At 34.9% G+C, this 22,141-nt stretch overlaps 1 protein-coding gene across 1 annotated transcript in view; it reads right to left on the bottom strand.

The window, feature by feature from the left end:
• Nucleotides 1-22,141, bottom strand: part of LOC111043435 (protein Skeletor, isoforms B/C) — a 122,790-nt gene that overhangs the window by 14,585 nt on the left and 86,064 nt on the right. The window contains exons 5-6 of the mRNA XM_039437165.1: nucleotides 15,300-15,538; nucleotides 5,022-5,202 (exon numbers count right to left, since the gene is read on the bottom strand). Of these exons, the coding sequence (XP_039293099.1) occupies nucleotides 5,022-5,202; nucleotides 15,300-15,538 (420 nt within the window). The remainder of the gene's footprint in view (nucleotides 1-5,021; nucleotides 5,203-15,299; nucleotides 15,539-22,141) is intronic.

Raw genomic sequence — 22,141 nt, 5'->3', positions numbered from 1 at the left:
CTCTTGAGAATTTTATTATATGACTTTCATTGTTATAATGTTGAAATCAAGAAAAAATTATTGATTAGGAATGATTCCATAATGAAATCATTCACCTTTCCTTGAATAAAGCACCATTGATTTTTCTAATGCAAAACCAAAATATTCTACTATACATATTTGAAATGACCCAAATGTCCCAATGTTGTTTTAAAACAACAACCCCTAGGGGCCCCTGGAGGGTGAGAAAAATCTGGGGAAAATTATTTTCTCATTTTTAAGAGTGTTTTGAAACATAAAAACACCAGAATAATTTTTTCATCTTGTTTTTTCATAAATTGGGATAGAAAGGGTTAAGTTGCAGAGCCAGAATCCAAGCAGAAAAAAAACTTTTGTGAAAGAAATTCAGCAATATGAGCTAGGAAATATAAATTGTTTGAAGCAGGAACTGCTTCAAGAAAATTGGAGTAGTGTTTATAACAGTTGTAACCTAAATTACAAATATAAGCAATTCATTGATACTCTAAGATTTCACATTAGTGTATGCTGTCCAACAAAGTCGGTTAAAAGTGGCATTGGAATTATACGATAGATGAAATACTCACTGCATTTTGTTAAAAGTTGAACATAAATTGAATTATTGAACATAACAATAACAAATTGAAATAGAGATATGGCTTCGAACCTATTTCAAGCAGACAAATTTTATGACTTCAGCTTGGGAAACAGATGTCAATTTCCGATTTCAAAAAACAGATGATTGGAATGATTGGTTCCAACATGTGAATAGAGATCGGAAATGTGATGTGTGGAGATCGGATTCCTAAGCAGTGCTTATTGTATCAACCAGTTGGGAAACGAGATAGAGGACGTCCAAGAAAAAGATGGTCCGATTATAGAGACTAAGAGCAGGACCTCTTAAATACCAAGGTATTTAGGAGGTCCTGCTTGAGGTTCGGAACAGGCAATGATGCCTTAACCGTGAAAGGAAGAAGAAGAAGAAACAGATAGATTAAAAAATGACAAAACTTGGAAAATTATCCTAAACGATTGAATATTCTGATTTTAAATCTAAATATTTTTCAAAATATTCTTTTCTGGTATGTTATTACTTCTAACCCTGCTTGTTTAAAATAAGACAAGATAAGTTAAATTAAGACAAGATTGGTGCATGAAAAATATTTTGTAGTGAGATGTTAGAATATGATAGATCACCTTCCATTGTCGCCGCTGAGACCGAAGGCCATATACTGGTCCTCCTGATTCTTGCAGACAGTGCAATCATAACGTAGTCGCCCATGATCTCCCACTGCACCTGCAGGCGCTCATCCAGCATCTCGCGACAGTTGGACATCGAGAAGCCCACGATATCGGTGGCTGGCGTTGAACTCGTCTGCACAACAAACATATTCTCAAATTATTTGATTACAATTCGAGTTTACATACCAGCATCAGTTCATTAAGATAGCCCTGAACTTTATTCAATGAGGCGAGACTGTAGGTTGAAGTTAAATGATTTGGGATTCTCCCTCATAATTCAATTTCAATTGAAGTATAAATAATGTTTTGTTCAGCAGCTTATTAAGATGACTTTCATTTTGATTAAATCATATAATTATAATGGGAATACAAATAAATTGTATTTGATTAATCTATCAATTAGCTTTAACAAATTCATTTTGACTGGGGCCTGTTTAATCCATGGAATGAAGAACATGAAATTTTCAACTGTATCAAAATTTAATGTGCACACACTGGTATAGCACCATTTCATGAGATACACGTCTTTCCAAATTTTTCTAGTATGTAGACATAATATTACCGTGGACTAATTCAGTTTTGTAAGACTTCTAATAATTTTTACAGGCCTCAGACCGTAGATTACAAATAGAGATTCTGTGAATAATAATGGTTAATGATTTATTGGGTATTTTATCACTATATTTCACTTCAAATGCCTATAATTAACAACGGATTAGTGCTGTTGAGAATCTAGTAGCCTCTTATGTTCGTGTTATATGTAGCCTCTATGCCTCTTATGTAGTATGCCTCTTATGTAGCCTATTATCAACAATCTGCGAGAGAATTATTTTATCCAGGATCCTTTTTGGTGCTGGAATGTAAATAGCTCACACAATGGACTAGCATTCTATAGTGCACTACAGTACGCAATTATTCTTCTACATGACTATAGTGTGTTGCCAGCTTATTCTTATGAGCTTATTGTAAGTTCCTAAGAAGAACGGAACAGGTTCCAAAGTTATCAACATACAGTAAAATTATTAACATTAATTTGAATATGATGTTTTACCATCTATCTCCAGATTTAAAATCGAGTTAAAATTGTGGGCTTTCATCATAACCTTTGAGTGCAGCTATAACCAAATTTTATTAAAAATATGGAGCTTCTCATGTGATTTCGAAATGAGTTTATCATCAATGAATTGTCTCTTCCACTTAAACTCACCACTAATAGAACTGATTTCAAATACAAAAAATACTTCAAATTCCCGCTACTTTCATTAGATTTGAGTCTGAAACTTGTAGAAAAGTTGCATTGAATAATTATTAGAACAGTGATCAATATTGAAGCAAATGGTTTTGTATCAGAAATCATACACATCTCAATTTACTTATCCCAATCACTGAATAGTAACGAAGTTATTCGCTTTCTACTCAAAATATTTTACTATAATACTATTGAACACTATTTTACTTACCGGATTATACCACCATGGAGGCTGCATGGAATAACCAAAAATATTTTTTAAAACGAATCACATCTAATAAATTGAAAAACGATTTTTTTCTCGGTAAACCCATTTTCAACAGATTTAAATAAATTCCATCAATACTATTCTCGTAACACGTAGAGTCATTTTACCATTTTTTTTTTAATCAGTAAATGTGATCTAAAGCAGTCTGATTTATTATATTTTCAATGTAACAGTCAGAAAAACTGTCTTAGCAACCTTATTGTTGCATGAAATTGGATACAAGGAGCTCTACATGAATTTGTTGAATATATTTCAAAGAAATCGATATTCTGTCCAATCAAAATGTCTAACTACAATTCATTTTTACCAAATGAATTTTTCAATTAGAATAAGAACTGCTCCAATTAATTTAAAAATATTTGATAGAATTTGAAAATTCAAATATCAACAATATGTAATAGAAATCGATCAAATCTTCGAATGTAAACAATTATACCATTATTGAAGTTGAGAAGCAGACTGACAAAGTTGTTGAAAAATAATTGAACCTTTTTGAAAAATGAAATTATGATAGAATTTATGGGTTGAGTCATTTTTGAAATAAAAGAACATAGCTATTTCCAATACCGTTTTTATTAATGCCTGAATAATAATATCACATAATAGAATTTGAAGCTTACAAATATAATATAGTTCTCCCTTTCATTAAGTTACTTAGCACAAATTCTGTCTCCGTCGATAGGGTAGCTCAGTAGCGTGAACATAATGAATATTCAGCAATTTCTTTGTGAAAAACAAAAAATCTAATAACTAAAAAGTAAAATATTATCTTATTCCATATCATAAATAATATTGATGTGCATTAATAAGAAATAAATCTTAGTTGAGCAAGAAGTATTTTTGAAATGACAAGCAAATTCTTTGGCAAGATTGCATCTGCTAATATTAATGCTCTTAAAAACTAGAAACTACCAGAATTTTTGAAGGCTTGATATCACTAGGAAATTTATCAAAGCTATTTATAAGAGATTCTTAAAAAACTCATCCAATAGAAATGATTATTGATCCCAAATTCAAACAAAAATCTAATCTATATTTCTGTACTCTTGGTTTGGATAGAATGGTTGATGATTTGATCAGAAACTGATCAGCTCTAGTAATATTGCTCAGTGAGTAAACTTTAAGTGAGAGGTTTGTGCATAGCTTGATCTATAATGAATCAGAAACATTTTACAAGTTTCTCTATTAACTTTTATCCAAATAAGATTTTCAATCATGAATGGGGATCAACTATTATTCATTGATGTACAATATACACTGTAGTTCCATAGGCTATTATTTTGTCTAATATTATCTTTTTTGAGGTAGTTGTAAGGGGTGAAAGGATGGCACTTCGCGCATTATGGAATGAAACACAATGCGACTATACCGCCATATAATCGTGAATTAGCGTTGAATGTAGATGGTGCATCGGTGTACTCCACAAGTTCGTTAGTTGTTATAGATCTTGTAGTTGGATCTTTTTGGAAAAATCTGATTCAGTTTGATTCAGTCTGAAGTAGATTCTTAACATCTCTGCATGATAACTCTGATAAAGCGGTAGAACACACGTTGTGGATGGTATCAATTAACAGTCAGAATCATATCATATCTCGGATAAGGTAGATTGAACAAAATTATAATCGAAGAGAGAGATTTTGTCATTTTAACATTTGTCAGTCCACTTAATAATATTTAAAGCTAAAGCTTAAAAGCATTCCAGGAAGCCTACAACCTTTGGTGAATAATATGCGGCAAGAAACTGGTATCGAAAAAATAAAAATAATCAAAATAATGTTCACAATCAATTAATCGTAATTCAATAGGATAAAAAAATCGAATGTTAAAGACATCATTCTCTACTTGTGCAGGACTACATCGATTTAGTTCGACTTGTCCAACTATATCGCTCGTCCAAACCCTACATGACTCTTCAGCAATTCCTCTAATTACTTGAATTCAATATACATCTTGAGCAGTTTTTCATGTAACATGTTTCTAAAAACAATCCATTTAATAAAATCACACCAATGAAGCTGGAGAATATCTAGTTGTGCTTGTGAGTGACTACTTGGAACAGCAGTGACTGCATTATTGTTAATTCTTGACGTGAGCTGGTGGAATTGATGACTTTGTGGATAAATATTATGATTTTGTTGCAAAAAATTATGAAGCAAAAAATTGTTGCAAGAAGGCCAAGAGCGGACGGGAGGTGGTGGTGGAGGTTGAAGGTTTTCGCTTGATGTTAGCACTAGAGGTGGTTGAGGGTTTGGCCATAGCACTCACAGTGATCTTGGTCTGTCCGAGGGCGGGAGGCACGTCGAGGTCCTTGGGGATGTTGACGTGGCCGAAGTTGTGGCGATACTGCACACACCACACGGCCAGCCAGTCGATGTCATACACGGTCAGGTTACCGGGCAGCTGGATCTCTATGTCCTCTCCTTGGTAGCCCCTTAGCGGTTCCAGGCTGTCAAAAGTCAACGTAAACAGAAATCAATTAACAAAACAACGGAACAGATTTTAGCTTCTTCCATTTATTGAAAAAAAAACTATTTTCTTGATGTGAAAATTTATAGTTGATGTGATGGACAGTAGATAACCCTACTATAGAAAATAAATTAATAGAACTAAATCAAGGAAGAGAAGAAGCTTGGGCGAGTGTATGTTTTTTATTCCCAATATTGTAATATCTTTGTTTCGTTATAAATCAATAGGAAATGTTCATCTCTTTATGAATTTTGAATCGATCATTTCACTTCAAATTGGTTCAAATTCAAAGAGATGGATGTTTGAATTAATGAATAGTGTCTTTTCTGTTGAAAACCGATGAGGTGGTTTCTAAGTCACCTTCTCTAGAAAAGAACAGAAATAATAAATCAATCACCAACATTAAAACACGAAATTAAATTTGTTTTTTAAACAGAATTTGTGCCTCTGAGAGATACTCTGGGGGAAAGCGAAGAAGGATTTCAGGCAGGATTTTTAGAACTATTGAAGTTCAAATACTTCTGAATAAAAACATAATTTCTTAATGCATTGATCATGCATTATCTTTTGATTTATCATTGAGATCCTGCCTGGAATAGGCCTACCTAAAAACAAGACCTTTCAGATCTTTAAGATACGGTGTGCAATTCAGATGAGTAAGGTTTGATGAGTCCTCTAATATGTAGATACAATTCCTCAAAAACTATTAAAAATGTTTAAATGTTGAGGACTGATGTGCTCATCAGTTTTCGCCTAAAATCTGTGGTATTGGAAAATTCATACCAAAACAGATTAAGAGTCAATAAAATCACCACAGGAGCGTGAAAAGTGGCGATTTTATTTTTCAGATTAGTCAACCACCAATCTAACTCACACTCTTCTTCTATCAAATAGCCTACACACTCTCAATCTTTCTCTTTTTTGACGTTTACTCTTCAGTCCCCTCTCAGAGAGGTTGAAAGATAATATGGAGGAAGAGAAGAAGAGAGTAGGAGAGAGAAATAGAGATCCTGTTATGGAATGTAGCCGGCCTTCTCTTAATATCAACAACAACAATTGACCTGTTCGTCAGTGAGTTAGGGGTTGGGGGTGTATTTGAGGTTGGTATTGATGGGGGGGGCTGGAAGAGATTGAAGGGTAGAAGAGGGTAGTTTCGTGGAAATCAGATCATCGGCAGTTCACCACTCACTCTCTACAAAAGCCTGATCGCTTTCAGAGCAGAGCTTTCAGCTGTCAACAAAACAGAATTTGTGCCTCTGAGAGAGGCTTTGGTGGGGGTGGGGAGGTTGAGAGGGTGGTGTTAATGTCAGTCAGTCAACAAGAATGGGCGAGGACAATGAATGAATGGTGTATGGCTTTCAGCGCCGCTTTTCATCGTTTTTCAAATAATTGATTTTTCTATCGGTCTCGCACACAACATTTCTGTAGCACTAGGCTACACGTTCGGACACAGTTTAGGAGGTGCAAGTGTGTGTGTAATGTATTGTGGTGTTGAAAGTTTGGCGAGAATGAGGGGGGAAGATAAAAAACCGGAGAGGCTTTTTGTTTTGTGGGTTGAAAGAAAAGGAGAACAAGGAAGAAACTGGAAGATTGTTACGATTGAAATTCAAACTCTACCTGGACAGTGTGTGGATCTTCTTTGAACTAATGTGAACAAAAGGAGAAATATTTTCAGCGCGTAATTCAGGCCCAAGCAACACTGGCTTTGGAATTCAAAAATTAGAATCTCAAAACAAAATTATGTCCACTCTGTAGAATAGATAATATTTATCATTCAATATGAATAATTACCACAATATCAACTTCTCAACTACACAAAAAGTAGATAATATTTGTTTCTCGAACTAATATTACAAGTAGTATAATAGCAATGCTCATATTTTTTTAACTTTGCTATTGTTCCTCGAACAATATTATATAGTAAGATCATCGTGATGATTTTTGATAGAAAAGAAATGAAGAGGGAGAATGAAAGTAGAGGTGAGATCGAACTCGCATCAATATTATAAAAATTCCAAGTCCCTATCTTTTGCGGATTTCTGATCAAATCTCGTATGAAAATCGAACTATCAAGTGAACCTGAAGAGCTTGACGAGCTGGATCGCCGTATTATTTGAGCTGGATCGCCTTATTATTTAAGTCTCATAGTTGGCCCTTGGAGCAGCTATTGGCTTTCCGGATTATTTAATAAGTTCCACAGACTTATGATAATTGATAATACAAAGAAAGATGAGAGAGAGAGAGAGAGAGAAAGAAAGAAAGGATAATATGAGAAAATAGAAGAAATAATAAAGTGAAAGTATGTGAGGGGAAAATAAAGTCACAGAAAATAACGGAGAAAGATGATGTCAGAAATTTAAGGGATATGAAGGGAAGAATGGAAATAGGAAAATTAAGACATGAAGCATGGATATCATAACATGAAATTTTCATGGATAACATAAAGCAGATATCATGTTATTCCTGATGCTGAATAATCGAGTAAGAGAAATAAGTTGATGTAAGGATATGGGAGAAACAAAGAGAAGGAAAATCAATGCTGAAGTTGGAAAAATTGGTATCGAAGATAATGTCTGATGAGAGCCGAAATCACGAGAAAGTGAAAAAGTGGGAAATTATGAAGCAGTTAGAAGTGGGAAATCGAAATATAGAAAGAAATCTGCATTAGGGACAGAAATTGAGGAAATGAATGTATATAATGACATAGAATAGGTTAGCGTGATATAGAATGCGAAATTCTATCATGCAAGTGAATATTATCCTATTGTGTAATAGAGAATCAATACTGCAACCTCTCCAGATGAGATGATAAGACAGACAATACTTATTGCAAATTTACAAATGAATTAGCTCGCCACTACTTTCGCAGATCTGTATCAAACGAAGCCGAAGAAATTATTCGTTTCCACAAATTATGTATGACTCCAACCCAAATGTTCATCACATCAAACATTAACAATGTTATTTTATCACCGATATCATTTCACAAACATGTCGTGATTTTCTCACCATTTCGAAGCCTGAAGAATCAAAACTTTCTTAGACCATGAATTAATGTTTTTCAAATCATGCTCATATAGATTTGAACTAATCGATATTTAATAAAAGAATATCGGGGACCGAGCTTCGCTCTGGAGTACAAAAGCAAAAAATCTGGTGTGGCGCACTCACACTACTTTCCTTGCCGTTACGAAAATTGATTACCTGACGCTAGTGTTCCCGCGCATCTAAAGTCTACTAATTCAAAGATCTGAGCCAGCTTGTGTCAGGACAATAACGCTGGAGACAAACGATGTCTGCTATCTCTTCATAGTGAATGATTTCATAGAATCAACTGTTGCCAACACTTTGCAATTGAAATAATCACATTTTATCGAATTTCGAGCTTATTTTCAATTTTAGGTGAAAATGTTACTGAACATTAATTGTAGAGATTTTCATGCTCAATCTTTTCCACCTAGAATTTTCTGTTTAAATTGTATCTGAAGCCTGATAATTTGGAATCTAAAATCAAACTTTGCATAGATGAAGCGGAGCTCCTGGAATTTTTACAGATATAGGACTAGTGAAAGTTGATAGAGCTTATTTATGACTATTTTAGGTATAAATTTGATCAAAATCGTTGGAGCCGTTTTCGAGAAAATCGCGAAAACCCCTGTTTTTGACGACATTTCGCCATTTTAGCCGCCATATTGAATTGCATTTGATCGAGAATGTTCGTGTCGGATCCTTATAGTGTAAGGGCCTTAAGTTCCAAATTTCAAGTTGTTCCGTTAATTGGGAGATGAGATATCGTGTGTACACAGACGCACATACACTCATATACACACACACACACACATACAGACCAATACCAAAAAACCACTTTTTTGGACTCAGGGGACCTTGAAACGTATAGAAATTTAGAAATTGGGGTACCTTGATTTTTTTAAGTGAAATGCTCTATCTCATCACAGTAAATTGAGATTAATTTATTCCCAGAGGAATGCAAAAAATTTCCCTCACTAAGGCCCAGTTGCACGAAAGCCGGTTAAATTTTAATCCTGATTAACTTCACGTGAACTTAATCAGAGAAGACCATTTCACAAAGATGGATCTACTGGAATTAATCAGGATTGAAAATAACCTGACTTATTTGCAACCGACACTAAGTACCTGATTGAATGATTACAAAAGTTCAACAGCTGAGTCATAATTTTGACACAGTCCCACACACATGAACTCGCTCACTCACTTCCATCACCAACAGACGACGAAATAATTATTATCAGCTGTTTTTCCAAGGATGAATAATAATTAGCGTATCCTTTTAATGTCCTTCAGCGAGTTTTCCCAAAGATGAGACCTAGTGCAATCGAATCTTCATATTATAAGCCTACTATAGTACTATGTTCAAATTCAAATTCAAATTCAAATTTTATTCAATCCAATTCACAATACTTACAAATTATGAGAAAAAATAATACAGCTTAACAATATTAGAGTAATAAGTTAATATTTTATAAAGTACATAAAAGTCTAATTTATTAAACAAATAACAATAACATCAGACAAGAATTCGAACATGCTAAACCAGGACTAATTTGTGAATTTGGATAGAAAAATACTGCTTGCTGAGAGTACAAAAATCTACGTCTGCGAGCAGGAATGAATATCTGATAATTTATGAATTTAAGTAGAAAAATATAAAAAGAAGAAAGAAAGAAAAATTAGCAACCAATCACTCACACATTCACACTAACCATGCTCACTCTCCAATTCCAGCTCATTTAGCCAATGCATAGCCACCATTATCAGAGTATTTTAACTAAGAAACCACATTGAATAAGGTCTCTAGATAGTCAGGCATAAGACCTCTAAGCCATCCAAGAACTTTTGTTTTAAAAACAAGTCGATTTTGTGTTCTCTTAATTTCAAGAGGAATATTGTTGAAAAACTTAGGGCCGAGAAATACAAACGATTTCTGGAAACAAGTGGTATACGATTTAGGAAGTCCTAGTAAATCAGATGTCACTCTCCTAGTTTGATAACTAGGAACATCCCTGAACAACGCATGACCACAGTTTCCAGACATAACATAAAACATATACAATACTTTGAAAACATAGATATATCTGAGAGGCAAGCATCTGAGACTCTGAAAGATAGGAAAAGAATGTTCATATCTACCCTCCTTCTTGATGGCACGAACTATGGATTTTTGTATAGTTATTAAGGGCTTCAAGTGACTAATGTAAGTGGAGCCCCAACAATTTATACCGTAGCTGATTTTTGAATCGACAAGTGCAAAATATAGCTGCCTCAGGACACTCATAGGGAGAAATTTATTCAAAAAGTAGAACTTCCTCAGCATTAACAGCAGATGGCTTTTTATATTAGTAATATGATGAGACCAAGTGAGCTTTTCATCAACAATCACACCCAAATATTTTAATGAGTCAGTTTGACCAACCACCTCACAGTCACAGTCATCACTCGCACAGCTACCATGAAACTTCAGTGCAGAAGGCAATGTCCATGATGTTGATAGTGTAAATAGCATGTATTTTGTTTTTGAAAGATTGAGCTGAATCTTATTGTGTCTAAACCAGAGCAACAGCTTGTTCAAATCATCCTGCATTAATCTTACCAAATTGGGGCCATCCAGATCACAATATGCCAATGCAGTGTCATCTGCAAAAGATACAGGCATACCAGAGAACCTGAACGAATAGAGATCATTAATAAAAATGAGGAACAAGATTGGCCCAAGGACTGATCCCTGTGGTACACTACAGTCCACTACCTGAACCTCACTCTTCACACCTCCAATGGCTACATATTGTTGTCTGTCATTCAAATAGGACAAGAACCAGTCATGAGCCACGCCCCTGATGCCAGCATTATACAATTTATTTAACAAGATCGAATGGTTCACTGTGTCAAATGCCTTTTTTATATCTAGAAACAGTCCTGCGACTCAGCGTGCTGGCCTGAAGTTGAGACCAGAGAAAACAACTGCCATAAACCTTTCAAGAGCCATTTCTGTATTCATACATTCACGAAAGCCAAATTGGTTACTATAGAAAAAATTACATGAATCAAGAAATTCTAGAAGTCTCCTTTTCATTATCTTCTCCAACAACTTTGAAAATACTGACAGCAGGGATATAGGTCTATAATTGTTCAACTTTAATCGAGAACCCGACTTGAAAACTGGCACCACTCTTGCCAGCTTCATCCCAGAAGGAAACACCCCTGTAGAGAGACTACAATTGAAAATATCAACTAGAATTGGTACTATGGCCAGCGCAACATTCTTCAATAATCCAGAAGATATACAGTCACCCCCACAAGATTTACCATTTTCTAATCCTCTAATGTAAACTAAGAGCTCATCATAGGTAACAGCTTCAAGGAATATAGACTTCTGCTGATTAGTTTCCTTGAAGATATTATGATAGTCCATGTTATCAGCTCCACCATTAGAATTAGCAGCGACATCTCTGCCAATGCTAACAAAATACTCATTAAAAATATTTGACAATCTTTTTGCATCACTAACAATTTCATCCCTGTGTTCTATTTTTAATTCTTTTAGGGGTTTACATTTTTTCGGATTTCCACACAGCTTATTCAAAACTTGCCATTGTTCTGAATTTCGTTAGAGCCGTTTTCGAGATCCGGTGAAATACAAACATATAAACATTTAAATATATAAACATAATATCGGGGAACTGAGCTTCGCTCGTTATTTTTATTTATTGATAAACAGAACACAATTCTCTAAAATTATCGTGTTTCACAGCTGGCTATACGTCATCTTATGAATTTCGGGGATGCGATATTTTGATTTTTCACATACTCACTCGCTCACTCACTTTTTTACTATTCACAGCTGTTTCAGCCAAGGATGAATTATCGTTTTAATGTCGATCAGCGAGTTTTTCCAAGGATGAGACCTAGTGCAATCGAATCTTTATATCATAAACCTACTATGTTCCAAATTTCTTGAAAATCGTTAGAGCCGTTTTAAGATCCTTTAAACATGAATAACCAGATATAAAAATAGCGAGATATAAAAATAACCAGATATATGAATACAGAAATTGCTCGCTTAATATAATAGGATAAACAGAAGTTGTTCGTTTAATAGTATAGGATTATCTAAGATAATCATAAGATTCTCTAAGAGAAAAATCTGGTGTGGCGTACTCACACAACTTTCCTTGCCGTTATGGAAATTGATCACCTGACGCTAGTGTTCCCGCGCATCTCAAGTCTACTATTCAAAGATTTGAGCCAGCTGGTGACAGGGCAATAACGCTGGAGACTCACGAGGTCGGCTATCTCTTCATAGTGAATCATTTAATAGAATCAACAGTTGCCAACAGTTTGCAATTATTGGATAATCACATTTTCTCAAATTTTGAGCTTATTTCTAATTTTAGGTGAAAATGTTACTGAACATTAATTTTAGAGATTCTCATGCTCAATCTTTTCCACTCAAATTTTTTTGTCTAAATTGTATCTGAAGCCTGAGAATTGAGAAATTTTTACAGATATGGGACTTATGGCAGTTGATAGAGCTTATCAATGACTATTTCAGGTAAAACTTTAATCAAAATCGTTGGAGCCGTTTTCGAGAAAATCGCGAAAAACCCTGTTTTTGACAACATTTTCGCCATTTTAGCCGCCATCTTGAATCGCATTTGATCGAAATTGTTCGTGTCGGATCCTTATATTGTAAAGATCTTACGTTCCAAATTTCAAGTCATTCCGTTAATTGGGAGATGAGATATCGTGTGTACACAGACGCATACACACACACACATACAGACCAATACCCAAAAACCACTTTTTTGGACTCAGGGGACCTTGAAACGTATAGAAATTTAGAAATTGGGGTATCTTAATTTTTTTCGGAAAGCAATACTTTCCTTACCTATGGTAATAGGGCAAGGAAAGTATAAATGTGAAAAACCGTTGCCTGATTTAATGACAAAAAATTTTACTACAAAATAGTACAGTAGCACTTTGTAGTACAATAATATTGATAAGTACTTGTAATAGACATTCTAATCCAATCCACATTTTTCTGAACCGACGACGAATGTCTCTTATGAAAGGACAAAACATAAGCTCTGTTTTCGAATTGATAAAAGTTCTTTTGCATTCCGTGGAATACAATACTTAATATTCATATTTTTAGATCAGTGTTCTTCTTCTTCTTCTGCTAGTGCCTATTCGTTCCGAATATTGGCGATCAGCCTGACTATGGATATCTTATTTACAGCCATCCTGAAAAGTTCTGTTGTAGTTTTGGAGAACCAGGTACGCAGGTTTTTCAGCCATGATATTCTCCTTCTTCCTGGTCCTCTTCTGCCATATATCTTTCCTTGGAGAACGGATTTCAGCAGGCCGTATTTTTCTTCATTACGCATTATATGGCCAAAATATGCAAGCTTCCTGCTCTTGATGATGTTCATCACTTCCAAATCCTTATCCATTCGCTCCAATACAGCTTTGTTGGTCACTCTGTCCATCCATGAAATTCTCAACACTCTTCTATACTGACGCCTCCTATCTTGTTCACAAGCTCCTGCAGGCTGTTCATACTGTCAGCGAAAATTACAGTATCATCTGCATATCGGATGTTGTTCAAGCGTTCTCCATTTAACAATACTCCCATTTCAGTATTCTCAAGGGCCTCCCTGAAGATTTCCTCTGAATAAAGATTGAATATCAATGCTGAAAGGATGCAGCCCTGCCTTACGCCTCGAAGAATGTCAACTGCATTGATCTGCTCCTCTGCACTGATCCTTATAGTAGAGGACTGATTCCAATACAGGTTTTGAATGATTTGAAGATCTTTCTCATCCATTCCTGTGCTCCTCAAGATCTCCATCATTTTCACATGCTGAATCCTATCGAATGCCTTCTTGTAATCGATGAAACATGCAAAAACATTACAGTTCATGTCTCTACAGCGTTGGAACAAGACCTGTAGACAAAACAAGGCATCTCTTGTACCAACTCCCTTCATGAAGCCGAACTGTGTGTCTGCGACTCTTTCTTCACAAATCTTGTGTTCGATCAGTGATCGATGAACTATTATTCTTGAGAAGTAAACAATCGCCAATTCCCATTCAAATTATTATTTTTTGCTCTGTTTTCATTCGATACATTCAATCCATAGCTGTATGCTACTCTTTCATTCACAAATGGTTGTACTATTTTCATTGCTATCTGTTCTAATGTGCTAATCATTAGTATATTTTCATTTTTTAATGTGAAAAATCAGGAATATAATCGAAAGCGTACTGTAAAAGTGCGTACAGACTTGAGCGCCATTAACACGCGCATTTCACTTTTCATCAGCTGATGCTACGCTTATTATATCCGAACCCTATTATTGTTTCTGTATGAATACAGATATAATTGGCTGATGAAACGTATTAATATCAGGGCAACGAGCTTCGCTCGTTATTTTTATTTATTAATAAACAGAACACAATTCTCTAAAATGATCGTGTGTATATTTCACAGCTGGCTATATGTCATTTTATGAATTTCGGGGATGCGATATTTTAATTTTTCACATACTCACTCGCTCACTCACTTTTTTGCTATCCACAGACGACGAAAGTCTCAGCTGTTTCAGTCAAGGATGAATTATCCTTTTAATGTCGTTCAGCGAGTTTTCCCAAGGATGAGACCTAGTGCAATTGAATTTTTATATCATAAACCTACTATGTTCCAAATTTCGTGAAAATCGATAGAGCCGTTTTCGAGATCCGTTAAACATAAATAACCAGATATTTAAATACTAACTTATAAAGAATTTATAAAAATAACCAGACATAAAAATACAGAAATTACTCGCTTAATATAATAGGATATCAGCTGAAAGTAGAATACGCGTGTTCGTGGCGTTCAAATCTGTATGCAGCTTGACAAAAACCTGATACAACATTGAAAAGTCAAACTTAATCATTACATACAGGTTATTAATTCGTCCAAGTACATGGGATTGAAATTACTTGCAGAAAAGAAAAACAGAGTTAGAGTTATATTGAAAATGGACGTTCAGCTCACCTGCCAACCTCATTGGGCACCTTGATGCCCAACGGTGAGGGTTCGGTGCCGTTGCCGACCCAGAAGTAAGCATCGGGTCCGGCGCCGTCGTAGTGCAGGTTGGGGATGTAGAATGTCTTGGCATCGAGTACGCTGATGTTGCCCGAGCGGAGTCCATGAGCCAGCCGGCGGAATTCGGGCAACACCCGTGCTTTCGGCACGTCCAGGTTGGGCGGGATGTACACGTCGCCGAAGTTCACCTGCCGACACAGAATGCACCATCAATATCAGAATACCATTGAATCGGGAATGACTGTTAAAATAGTGTTCTAGCACTAAATGGAGAATGAATATTAGAATAGGACTGAAACATAGAATGAAGGATGAATATTAGAATAGAGTACCAACACCAAACAGAGAATGATTATTGGAATAGAGTTTCAACAATAAATTATGGAGGATGAAAATTATAATAGTATTCAAACTTCAACTGGGGGATGAGTATAAGAGTTGAGTTCAAACACTTAATGGAGAATGAATATTAGAACAAAGTTTTTAATGTCGGAGTCACAAGACTTTTGATTAGATTTAAACACCTACCACACCGTCGTTTGAGGGCTCTACAATGAATAGTTGATGCAACAAAGAACGCAGATTAGAGCAAATTAGAATCAATTAGAAAAAAATAACAAATTAGAACAAAGCTATGTTTTGTCAATAGATATCGTCCTTTACGACTACTACCATGTGCATTTTTCATTGAACTGAAGTATTCAACCTGAAAGAAAATAATAGTTACTGCAGTGAAAATACCAAATAACTTGTTTTCCGTCCTATTATTTATTCAAATTATATAATGAAGAAAATAAATCCGATTAAATAAATCCGATATCTCTCACAATAACTGAATAACAAGCAATATAAAATTTTTGTCAATAATGACCGCCATCTTGTATTTTTCAATGATGTCGAATATTTTCGTTGTTTCCAATATTCTTTCCATCATCAATATTCTCATTTGTCTTGTTGTAACGAAGAGATTAAGACCATTTGCAAGTCTGTATCTCAAATTAGTCATGAAAAAATCGATTTTATAGTTCTAGCTTGTTACCACATGCGAATGGGAAAACGCACCAGAAATCATGCAGGGTTTTCTTTGGAGGGCGCTGGAGAACTCATTTTTTGACGTACAGCGCACAAAGATATATCGATCAAAAGTTGAAAAAACGTTCTAAATTTCATATATATATATATATATATATATATATATATATAATTTCTCCGTATCTCTTGTACAAAAAAAGTTATAATGGAATGAAATTTGAACAAATTCGAAAAAAACGTTTTTTTGGGCTTTTGTAGGCTATAACTAAAAAAATATGCGTTTTAGAGGAAAATTTTACAAAACAAAAATTATAGAGGAAGATTTTTAAAACATTTTCGTCTAAAAACGGTTGAATATCTCGAACGGTTATTGAAATACAAGCGATATAGCAAAACCCTGAAAATTTTGGCGGCCATCCTGATTCCAAGGTGTTTGCCTGGGATTTCGACTTATCATCATCACGATTCTTATTATGCTAGACCTAACAAAGAAATTGAGACATCTTCCACGGCTGTAACTCAAAAATGACCACGGAATGACATTTGCGCCCGGACTATTAAGCCCCGCACACGATTTTTGTTCGTACGATATTTTACCGTCTTCATGAATTCTATCAGATTAAACAGAACTTGTCAAACATCATCTGTTTGAAATCATCTGTTTAACCTATTAGCAGTTATAAGGACGGTAAAATACCGTACGAACAAAAATCGATGTGTGTGTGCGGGGCTTTGGGGTATGATCACATTGGATGCGTGCAAGTGCTTTTGCAATCATGAATAAGCCGAGAAACAAAATTTGGAGAGAGCCATTGAAATACATTGTGACTTGTCTGAAGCTGCTCAAACTGAACGCCACCAGCAATTGCACGCGTTTAGTGTGAGTGCCCCTATTTTGTTAGTGCCCTTTCCAGATGTTTTTCTCATTTGCGCGCTTGTTGATGCATGAACACGCCTGCACTATTACATAATATGTAATATACGCATCCACTGTGATCATACCCTTGAGTGAAACATAAGAAAACATCCAGCAACCTTGATGAACAGGCTTTATTGAGATGGTTATGTTTTAGAACTCGAAAATACAACAGCACAATATTTTAGTCTTAGTTCAGGAAAGAGTAGTTGGAATCATACATCATAGTCTTGCTATGTGTAATATGACAATTCTCCAGTTTCATGCTCTCCTGTGGAATGGGATAAATGTTATAATTCCGATGCATACTAATCGTCTTCTTTATTATTTGAACTGTTTCGAAACTTTTAACTCATTAAATGTGGATTACTTTTTTCTCTTACTCAAAGATGCAAATTGTTAATTGATTTGCATTGTTCCTTTTTCATTATACACAACACATCATATATGATTATTAATTTCATATTTCCATTTTCAACCATCTACCACCATCACATGTGATTGTAGTGTTATACTAAGTTTATTACTAAATTGCTATAATGTACTACAACTAGCCCACTACAGTATAATATATAAACACGTTATCAACTCATGTCTTCCATAAACCAGCATCCTGTAACAAAGCAACTCGAATACGAAGAGACGTACACATTGCTCTCGAAAAATGATACCAAAAAACAGGAAAATCTCTAATCCGTTTTCGTGTCCCACTTTTGTAACAAGCAGGGATTTCCAACGTGACAATAGCCGCATCTCATCTGTTATGCTGCTCCACGCGACGCTCAAGTATCTTTCGTCAGTCTCTTTCTCTCTTCCTCCCCGTTTATTCATTCTCTTACTGTGTTACTCATTCTCTTTCTCACTCTCTTGTTCTCTCGATTTCTTTTATCACATTCATAGCGTCGACTGCATAGATACAACAAATATTATACAATTGTAACTCCAACTGCATTTAATTTTTAAATTGTAAAAATCTCTTGCAATAACTGTTGAATAATGCTGCATAGTCATATTAAATCAATAGAATATCTTACACTCACTGCCTCTCCCTTTTTCTCTGGAGCCCATTCTCTCATTATATCATCCCTTTACTTTTGCACTTCCTGTACTTCCTCTGCCTACCCTATTATTTTACTCAACATTTTGTTGCCTTTTAGGCATTCTCTATTTATCTACTTTGTTCTACGTTCCCCTTATCGCTCTCTCAATCCACCTCTCACGCATTGCTTATTTATCCTTCATTCAACATTTCCTCTTCTCTTATTCCTGTCCTTCTTCATTTCTTCTATTTCTTTTTATCTATTCTATCGTTATTTTACTTTATCACTCGATCTCTTACACAATCTTCTCCTCTCTCGAATTCTTTCTGATTATTTTCGTGGCGTCGACTGCAAAACTGAATACTGTACTTTCAATTGAATCGCGTCGTCTGGTTACAGTCGCCTTGGTTACTCTCCAATTCAGTTAGATCTCGTGAAGGGTGCTGACATGACAATGCAATACTGTTCACGCTTTCTTGTATCCATCTTTGTTCAGTGCATTCTGGCTGTACTCTACTTTCTCTCTCTTTTTGATTTTACATATTTTCTCTCTTTGCAACTCCTTTATTGTTCAAGTAACTGGATAGTATGCTATTGTTATATTTCTGAAATACCATTGTGTAATGTTACAAAATATTCACTATCAATACTTCACATGAGATTGACTATTTTTCAATATTGCTATGTAATGATGCTGAACATAATTAAACATCAAACATCATAATGCTACATCCATTTGAAGTCAATCTTTGTTCAATAAATTGAAATAATATATCGAGTAACATTAGTATTGAACCTGTATTGTTAAACTTTCCATAAAAATAATTATTTGTATTTCGTGTATTGATCAATCCACTACTTGAGAATAGAAGGACTAATGAATACTGCCTATGGAATGAGAGTGTGCAGCAACTTTTGAACGGTATCTGCTATCACACTTTCGAAAATGGTGACATAAACCTGCGGCAAGTTGGATTGTGAGAATTAATTCAAGCTGAGTATGGAAAATATATTTGACATTTATTTATTTGTAACGGACAGCAATTATTAATTTCAAACAGTATCAATAAGAGGAGATAGCAGCTAATTTTAACTAAAAAAAATCCATTTTACCCGGAAACCGTTGATGTTTCCAGAGAACAAGAGTGTAAATCCTTTTCTAGAGTTAATAATGGCAAGTCATGATTACAACGCTTAAATTTTCTCGCAAAACCATCATAACTATTGATAATTAGTGGAAAAATTCATAATTTGTGGTTAAGTTTGGGGTGGGGTCCCGATACTGTGTTTAGTGAGGGAGGGGAGGAGCCGCAACCCGCCTCACAGCCACTCAGCAGGCAGCGACACTCTCGTACGCGCAATCACCTACGCGAGCACCATCGACCCGAGTTCTCGTCTACTGCGCATGCGCACTCAGCCAGCCTGCAGCAGGTCTTTGTCAAAGTAAGCAAACAACGCACATGATGATGTGTTTCAACTCAATTCAAATTTATTCAAAATCCTTGAGGGATAGTGGAGAAAAGAATAAGGACTTTATTTGAGGTGAGGAAACCCCTTATTTGAAGTCTCCCTGGAATTGAGAGATAAACAATTGATTGGATAAAAGCTTTGTAACATAAGAGAGAACTGAAATATAGATTACTTTGTGAAATTAAATTCTAATACTGTATGCTAACAACGCACATGGTATGGTGTGCTTCAACTGAATTTAAATATATCCAAAATGTTGAAAGATTATGGGAATGGTAGCGTTTTTGAATAGGAACTTTATTTTTGGGAAAGGGAAGGACTTCACTTGCTGGAAATTTGGGTTAGATGATTGAACAATTATTGATGAAATAATTTTATCGAAACATTAATATGAGACCGAAAGATATAATGAAATCAAAAACTATACATTAAACCAAATCGAAATTTCTTAGAATGTTTATTACAATAAATAAAACATAGACTTTCAGATGTGAGAGACCAAACTTAAACCTTGGATTCTCCTTGTCAAACTGACATATTATCAAGCTGATGTGTTCCAACCGAAAAATTCTCTGAAATGTTGGAGGTAGAGGAGGAAACCAATGCAAATATATCATCTTAATTCCTGTTGCTTGCTGATTTACTCGAATTTTGAACTCCAGTGATGAAAAAATGCATAGGATGAAATACAACATCAATAAAAAGACGAAGATTGAATATGAGCAGACATTGTACATGTTCTAAATTTCGAAAAGTTGAAATTACAAAATCTTAGAAAATACAATATAACTAAATCATACAAAATCTGTATTCCAACAAAAAATCTTTTAAAATTGAGGATACAACTGAAAGTACTTATCGTAAAGTGAAAATTTCAAACTAAAACAGTAGATTGTGAGAGTAAACTAATCTTGAGCTAGAATTCACTGAGTAAATTTTCCACTTTATAAATGTTTTTACCGAATTACAAGTTTTTCATCATACATTGCGATTTCAGCAACAAGAAATAAATTTACATTTCTGATCTCTATATGAGAAGTTATCTGACTCATGAGAAATATCCATCAAATTATGAACTGCTTCTAATATTATATAGTATTTCACAAATTGAAGATGCCTCGCGAATTAAAATTATGAATACCATAGTATTATTGACAATACTCTCAGTTACATTAAAAGTTCAAATACAGATTTAGGAACTTGTGAATTTAAAAAAGTTTGTACTTTCCAAAAACAATAGTCCAATGATTAGAACCATGAGTTCGACGCATGCAAATATAATTAATGAGGATAGGACTCCAGATAATAACTTGTCAATATTTCCAGTTCTTCCCAAATAACTTGTGTATTTTAGTAACAATAGGATAACGCCGAAAACTATGATTCTGACTACATTAACCCGATATCCTGTGCTGTGAGTTGGGCTATTGTGCACCAATCTTATTGTTGGTCCAGGACCGGGATTGGCAGACAACAAAGCGCATGTCAGCACTTTTCTCTCTCTCTCTCTTTCTCCCTCCTCACACACACTCTCTCTCTCTCTTTTGAGAAACCGCAACGCTCCTAGTTGCTGCTTGGTGAGAGTCAATAATATGAACCAGAACTTTGGCATGCTTCAGTTTGGATGAGACTGTAAAGTAAAACAGCACCTATCAGACTGGAGGTACAATGAGATGAATGAAGTCTCGGCACTTAATCAAGAACAGTATTATAGAAATATGTAGTTCTTAAGGATTTTACATTACTTAAATATTCTACAGTAGTTGATACCATTTTAGCTACAATACAGTAAACTAGATGAAATAATCATATTAAGTTACTAGATGACATAATCTAGATCACGCATGAGATTCATAATAATCACAAGTTCACGTCTTGTAATTGCCAAGAGTGTCTCATGATGATCGTGAGAAGCTGAAAAAAGTATGTGCAAGTAAAGTTACTATATTACTATATTCATGTATGTGCAAGTTGTAGACAGGCATAGAAGGCGTTTTAGAATATTATAAATCTCGTTGTACACGTCCTACTAACTATCAAGACTTTGGAACTCTTTCATATAATATGAAGGCCCTGGTAGGCGGCAATACTTGTTAGTTGCATACGAGGTCTATAGGAAAAGTCGAGTGACAAAACAAAATGGCAAAATGACAAAACAAAATGGCAAAATCACAAAACAAAACTCAATATGACCACGTAACCCGACCACTTTCTATAGACCTTGGTTGTACTGTATAAAATCCACTGTACCTTTCAAATTTTAAATTTCAATATTGCAATGAGCAAACAATATCAGTTAGGATGAATAATCAGGAGAGCTTTAGAACTGTCAA

Source organism: Nilaparvata lugens, chromosome 1 (genome assembly GCF_014356525.2).
Source record: "Nilaparvata lugens isolate BPH chromosome 1, ASM1435652v1, whole genome shotgun sequence".
Classification (NCBI taxonomy): domain Eukaryota; kingdom Metazoa; phylum Arthropoda; class Insecta; order Hemiptera; family Delphacidae; genus Nilaparvata; species Nilaparvata lugens.
The sequence above is the reverse complement of the archived record's forward strand: the minus strand, read 5'-3'. Positions and strand labels throughout refer to the sequence as shown.